At 40.5% G+C, this 7,175-nt stretch overlaps 1 protein-coding gene across 3 annotated transcripts in view; it reads right to left on the bottom strand.

Moving 5' to 3' along the window:
• Positions 1 to 2,633: 2,633 nt before the first annotated feature.
• LOC102223396 (pyrroline-5-carboxylate reductase 1, mitochondrial-like) overlaps positions 2,634 to 7,175 on the bottom strand; it is a 54,060-nt gene continuing 49,518 nt past the window's right edge. For 2 of the 3 annotated variants that reach the window (XM_023334583.1, XM_023334584.1), the window contains 7 exons: positions 5,993 to 6,063; positions 5,712 to 5,891; positions 5,443 to 5,550; positions 5,192 to 5,305; positions 4,815 to 4,907; positions 4,467 to 4,630; positions 3,215 to 3,392 (listed from right to left, as the gene is read on the bottom strand). In XM_023334583.1, coding sequence (XP_023190351.1) covers positions 3,215 to 3,392; positions 4,467 to 4,630; positions 4,815 to 4,907; positions 5,192 to 5,305; positions 5,443 to 5,550; positions 5,712 to 5,891; positions 5,993 to 6,063 — 908 coding nt within the window. Of the gene's footprint in view, positions 3,393 to 4,466; positions 4,631 to 4,814; positions 4,908 to 5,191; positions 5,306 to 5,442; positions 5,551 to 5,711; positions 5,892 to 5,992; positions 6,064 to 7,175 lie in introns of all 3 variants that reach the window. The other variant, XM_023334582.1, reaches the window with a different exon arrangement.

The following is a 7,175-nucleotide window of genomic DNA, read 5'->3' as shown; positions in this document are numbered from 1 at the left end:
ATACATCCGGGAGCCTATCTCAAACCAGCACAAAGTGGCGGCTGCTAATCCAAAAACGTAGCAGCCCCGAGCACAGGAACGGGTCCAAATATCTAAAAATAAAAAATAAAAAATGCCTTAAAGAGCAGCACTCTGCTCTAGCTGCTCTCCTATTAAACCCCCAAAATATTGCTGCTCTTTGTCCTCTACTATCAAACTCTTCGAAAACTCTCTAATATTTAGGTTTTAAGCTCACAAGCAGCCAGACGCAGAGAGGAACGTTTCTGCATTCCTACGTTGTTTTCATGTTCTTGTGAAATCTGTTTCTTCTGAACCTACTTAGGAAAGAAATAATCTTGGAAAGTTTTTACATTTTACGACAAAAAGCAAAGCTTAAAAGTTACTCACTCACAAGAAACTTTTCAGCAAACCACAGGAAGTTGTTTTAAGTCAATTATTCCTTAAATATCAATTTTTTAAAAGTACTACACTGATTATTTTATTTATAAGACTGTTTCCCAATTTTATTATTGGTTTAAAGCAATAATAACATTGCTTATTATAAGATACAAGATGCTTGTATCTTGCGAACAAGTTACTTGTATGTTAGTTTGGTATTATTTCAAATGTACTGAAATATTTGCACTGGAAACTAGACCTAAAAACATTCTGTAAGAATGTGGAAGAGACCCTGAACAATAAATTTGTTCTTCAGAGTTTTCTCTTGAAGCTTTCATGTAATTGTGGAAAGTTACAGCCTGTGGTTAAGATGACCCTCCGAACTGTTACAGCCCATTATTAAAAATAGCTTTTGCTTTAAAACAATAACAACGTATTGAGCCCATAAGTTTGGTGTCGTTTTGGTAAGCTTGAAAAAAAAAAAAAATTCCTCCGGTATTTGTTGTATCCATGTAGAAAGACCTGAGCGGCCATTGAGCTCTGCTGACGGAGGCCTTCTAAAACCGGACCGTGTTTCCTCTTAAAACAGCCAATCACAGCTCACCTCGGGGCCTTTGAAGAGAAGAGCACAAAAAATAAAAACACGTTTACGCTTTCTTTTTTTCTTCTTCTTCTTCTTCTTCTTCTTCTTCTTTTTTTTTATTTTTTATTTTTTAAAGCATTTCGGTGCTAATTTTAGCAGGAGAATTTGATTGGAAAGAATTCAGGAGGCGCTCCTCACCCACAGGAGGAGGCAAAAATAAAAACACCAGGGATTCAGATGGCGCGCGAGGGGGAAACATGTCGTCGTAGCAACGCAGTTAAAGCTGTTTACTGATTATTATGGAGGCGAAGCTATATTTAATCCAAGGTTAGGGTCAAGTTAAAGTTACTCTCAACTGGCAGTGGCATGAAGGTGATTTGATCCTTGTAACTGTTTATATCCCAGGCAAGTTGATTAAAGAGCGCCATCTGGAGGACAGATTGGAAACCTATTAACTGATTAACAGATGTGCAAGAAAAGCTCATAATTGGCATGGATTTATTAAGTGTTTGTACATGATGCATTTGAATTGTTTCTTCCTCAGAGTGGAATGAACAGCAATGATGTAAAAAATGAAATTGGGTGTTTAATTTATTGCGGTTCTATACAGTTGCACCCAAAATAATATTTTTCACAGCTGAAAAGTACGTTCTACCAACATGCTTCTTCTGACTGGAAGCAGTCTTGCTAGTGGAAACAACTTACCTTCACAGGCAAACCGTTAATCCGCCGTCATCAGTGAATAAATCGTTATCTGTCTCATAGTAAACTGTCACAACGTAGTGAGTTTTAACAAATATGTAAAAATACTTTTTTTTTCTTAAATAAAAGTTTATCCACCATCTTCAGCGGTGATTGTAACTAGCCTGAGCTTTTATGACAGAATCCTTTGTGGTGAACCAGCTGTAGCATATCAGAGAGCAAGTGAAAGGCTGTGAGCAGCTCATACACAAGGTGATTGACAGCATTAAGACCTGCCTTCTGGCTCTGATTGGTTGTTCCTGAGCAAAGGGTGAATTTCTGTAGATAGCAGGAGAAATACTGAGAGAAGCTAAAGAAGCTTGATTTTTTTCCACACATTATCTGTCTCATATTATACCGTCACCACATAGTGATAGTTTTGACAAACATGTGAAAAAAAACACATATTTATAAAAGTTACATTCTGCAGCTTTAAGGTTCAGATTGAGGCTTGGAGAAGATCATGTATATAGTCTGCTTCATCCGTCCCATAACCAGTTTGGGATTATTCTCCCGTAGGAACGCACAGTTATGTCCGACGATCTGACCCAGTCAGTCACCGTCACCGACGCAATTTCCCATCAAATGAAATGTGGCAAAGGAAATTGCCACAACAGCAAGAAGTGTTTCAAGCGGACAAGGAAACCAAACTGAATGTCATACACAGCAGAGGCAGCATCATGCTATGGGGCTGATTTGTCTGGTTTTACAAAATAGCCCATGTTTTGCGACAAGAATATCCGCGCTTCAGAGTAAAAGCTCTTTTATATTCATAAATTAAAATTACTGGAAATAATGATAAAAATGTTTAAAGGCTCAGACTCCAAAAAAAAATTCTGATTAAACTGCAATGAATTTACTGTGGAGGAAACAAATATTACTAGATACCTTATTTAGGAAGAAATTCATTAATACATGTAATGAACTGTGATTTTTAATTTACCTTATTTAAGCTTTATTGTAGCACTTATAGGTAATTACATCACATTTGCTGAAAAGAAAATGTAAAAATTCTCTTTGGGCTTTCAGAGAAATCATAGGATGACAAAATTATTGTTACATGACAGAAAAAAACATTTTGTTTGTTTTTTTATTCTACAGGGGACAAAATCCCTGACATATCATTGGATGGTCAAAATGTGTTCAGTCTTTGTTAACTTTATGCCAAAAGTAAAAATCTGAAGATAATGTGGAACATGATGGAGGTTTAAGGCTGTAAGACAGCTGAGTAGCACCTTTGATTCTTCTGGTTTCTCTAACTGGACTTGTGTTCATGTATAATCACAGTAGGAGGCGCCAGCTGTGCAGAATACTCCTGTGCCTGTGTGAAATGTATGTGTTTCCGACTCTCGTATGAATAAATAACACCGGAAATTGATTTGTTGGTGATTTCAAAGCAGTCCTGTGTCCACTGTTTAATCCTACGGTTGGACGGGGTTTGGAGACCCGTTGTGAGTCTGCATGTTTAGACGTGAACCTGCAGCATGTCTGTCTTTCGGCATCTCTATGCTCTTAGTTCTTCTTTTTGATCCCAGACGTGCGGCTGTTGAAGAGGTTGAGGCCCGACCGGCCGTTCCCGCCGGCGTCTCCGCCGACTGCAACTCCGGGTTGCTGCAACACTTTGTCCAGGGTGGTTTTCTTAATGGCTGCTGGAGAGATGCGCTCTTGGTCCGCAAGGAACTGCAGCTCCCTGCATGGAGAAACAAAAATAAACACACCCATTCAGGAGTTGTTTACTCAAATTTAACTGTGTCCAAAAAAATTGCTCACTTTCAAATATTTCACAAATTAAAAAAAAAAAAAAAAACTGAGAAGTGTGGCAGGCTTTTGTATTCAGCCCACTTTCCTCTGATACCAACTATTGTGTTCAATAGTCAGTTAATTAGTAAACAGCAGGGCTGAAACAATTTATTGGATTAATTAAGATTAACCAATTATTGAAATAATCGTCAGCTACTTTAGTAATTGATTGTTAACTGGAGTATGCAGACTGTAAAACATACTATTTGCAGAAAGAACAAATTACTCAGAACAGTAATTGAGCCAAAAATTTACAAACAATACATACATTTTTCATTTATGATGAAAAAATAAATGCTTCTTTATTTGTAAATATGTTGAACCCAAAACTCCTCAAGTGACATAATTTTTAACTTCACCTGGTTCAAATTCTGTAGAAAGAAAATTTCCCATTCACATTTTGCTGTGAAATGATTAATATGTTTAAAAAAACCCCACCAGATTATCCTTGTACTGTATTAGCGTTAAGTCAAGCAGTAAGCTTTTCACATGTTGACGTTAGCAGACGCTACCTTAGCTACAAATTATCTAGTATTTAATAAAATAATTCTACTTTGTTGCATACTAGCCAATAAAATGTTTATTTTCTTATTTAAAAAAGAAACGGAGTTATTAGTTTATTTGCATCTTTTAATATAACATCAAATATTGTATCAAAAAGGCTGAAGTGGTTAAATGAAAAATCTGAGTTTGGTTTAATCTGGAGAGCAGAATGGGCAAAAATGTTGGTCTCCAAGTACAAAGCTGCCAGAGACGACACAAAAGATCAACTGCAACGAAATTTTGTGATTCTACAAAATTAAAGTTTGCGACGTAATAAAGTGTGAAAAGGTTCATTTGTGTATGGATACTTTAGCAAGCCGCTCTAAAATTGGATAAAAAAACAATGATGTTTACAAATAAAGAAGCTTTTTTTTTTTCATCATTGATGTGAAATATGGATTTTGTGATGCGACAGCCTCACCTGGTCCTGATGCATGAAGCCTCCACCGCGTTGATCAGGAGGCTTCTGAAGCCACCGCTCTCCAAGAAGTGCAGGGCGTGGATGGTGGCGCCCCCTGGTGAGCAGACGTTGTCTTTCAGCTGGCCGGGGTGCTGCTCAGAGTCCAGCAGCATCTTGGCTGCTCCCTGAGGAACATCAGATCCAACAGAGCTATAACAATTCAAGCTCCAACCAAAACAGCTGAAATCATTCTGACATTTCACATGGCAAAAAAAAAAAAAAGTCAAAATGCCACCCCCCTCTCCCCCAAAAAACAAAACAAAAAAAACAAGAAAGGTATCCTTTTATTTTTATTTTCAGAAAACTCACCAAGAGAGCCTGAGCTCCGAGTCTGACCGCGAGCCTCCTGGGCAGACCCATCTTCACTCCTCCATCTGCAAGAGCGTCCAGGGCTGTGAAGGCCTAGTTAAAAAAACAACAAAAAACACAAAAACAAAGAGAAGGACAAGTTCAAGCTGCATCACAAATATCTGGGATTCATCTGTATGGTTGCTTTATTCATTATGCTGCCCTCTAAAAATGATTGTTTGACAGAAAAAGTCAAGATTTGCCATCAGGAAAAACTACCTTTATGAAAACATAACATCTCGTTTCCGCTTTGGTCCTCCTTTCACCTAGAACTAATCAAGCGGCGTTTTTAGCTTCACCTGGTTCAAATTACATTGAAAAACAAGAGCTTCACTCACGTAGGCGGGTCCACTGCCACTCAGTCCAGTCACGGCATCAACCAGGTCCTCCTCCACCTCTGTGCAGAACCCAACACTGGCCATCAGCTGCTCCAGCAGCTTCCCATCCTCCACCTTAAGCAAAACCATGCATGTGTATCATCAATACTTTTACATACTCTACTTTTCAGATTATATTCATCAATTCATCATGTTTTCCAAAGAGGAATAGTTTCTCTCTGCTGGAGCAGCGCACTAATCCTCCCACTGACCTCTGCATGTGTTCCCGTGGCGTACACGGTGGCGCCCTCTCGCACCACGACAGGAGTGTTGGTCATGCACCTCATGACTCTGGGAGCCGAACGGTGCTGCAGCAGCTTCTGCATCAATCAGAGAAGAGAAAAAAAAACACAGCACGTGTGTGAAAGAGAGTCACAACAGAGCTTTAACCAGATCTCTGAAAGGAAGGATGTAGAAAAGGATCCAGGTCGTTGGGGAAACGTTCCAACAGCCTGCATGCTTTTAATGTTAAAAGCTTTACTTTCTCTATGGAGCTGATGGTAACGCCTGCAGCACAGGAGACGATGAGATGGCGGTCTTCGATGTCCGGTCCGATCTCGTCCAGGACGAAGGGGATGATGTGGGGCTTCACAGCCAGAAACAGAACGTCGCTTCTGTTGACCGTTTCTTTGTTGCTCGTGGTCAGATTCACCCCCATTTTCTAAAGGAAAAACAGGAAACATGGAACTTTAAAAAAAAAAAAAAATTGCAATAAAGAAAGGCACATTCTTCATTTCAAAACACCACACAGCTAAGCCTCACCCTCAGCCCTGTCACTGTGGGCAGGTCTGTGTCTGGGGAGCTGGCTGTGATCCTGTGGGCTGCGATCACACCTGAAGGAGTGGATGAAGAGATGATAAACAAACATTCAAAGAAGAAAGAAAGAAAGGAAAAAAGAACCTCTGGAATGGCATGGCAATGCATCGATCTGTATAGACTTGGGAAATGTTTAGTACCTGTTCAAAAAGCATATAATTTAATAAGAAAAGAAGCACAATATATAAAGTCCCAGTTGTTACTGCAGTATCAATGTGGGCCGTATTGCAATCAGATGCCATTATTTCCAGTGCCATGCAATAACACTGTGCTTTCCAGTAAGTTGGTATTTTAGGCTGCGAGAAAGAAAGATGTCCTGGTTGATGAATACTAACTAATAATTAAAGCTGCAAGCAGCCTCGGGCGGCCCTCGCAGCAAGCGCCGCTCCGGCCTATTGGCCACCGCGGGGGTTCCAGCCACCGCAGAAGCTCTCGCACGATTTCCAGAGCCGCAGCCAACTCCCCACCGCAGAAGCTCCGCCGCAGTTTCCAGCACCGCCGCCCGCTAGCCACCGCAGAAGCTGTCGCGCATTTTCCACACCCATCCACCAGGCGACACGCGTGAATGCGTTCAGCAGCGCTCCCCGACGACTGTCAAAAAATCTGGTGCAGATCGGTCGATGCGTCGAGGAGATACAGCCCATGTATTAACTTAGGGGGCGCAGTGGAGCCAAATTACATTTCAAACCCGTCGGGCTCTTTAGAGGTGAACAAAGGTCATACATATCCAGTTTGGCGCCAATCGGATGATCTATGCCTGAATAAGAGCCAAACGTATGTATATGGCGAGGGACTGATATTCGCCATTTGGCCACGCCCACACGGTTCAGCCAGCAGCGAGCATTGACAGAGTTTATCATCCGAATCATCTTGATTAGGTCAAGAGAGCCATAAACAGAGCTTTCCAAGTAAAAAAATAGCACTTCCTGTTCCGAGGGGGCGGGGCCTAAGTGATGTCATCATTTAACCATTGGATATTATTGGACACTCGATTATGATCAATCACTGAACGTTTGGTGTCTCTGTGAGTTTTTGTGTTAGAATTACTAATTATTTAATTTTTTCCTCCATTACAACATTGAACTTTCATTCCGTAGGGCAATGCTGCCCTCTGGTGTCGAATTACTGA

Source organism: Xiphophorus maculatus, chromosome 5 (genome assembly GCF_002775205.1).
Source record: "Xiphophorus maculatus strain JP 163 A chromosome 5, X_maculatus-5.0-male, whole genome shotgun sequence".
Lineage (NCBI taxonomy): Eukaryota > Metazoa > Chordata > Actinopteri > Cyprinodontiformes > Poeciliidae > Xiphophorus > Xiphophorus maculatus.
The sequence above is the reverse complement of the archived record's forward strand: the minus strand, read 5'-3'. Positions and strand labels throughout refer to the sequence as shown.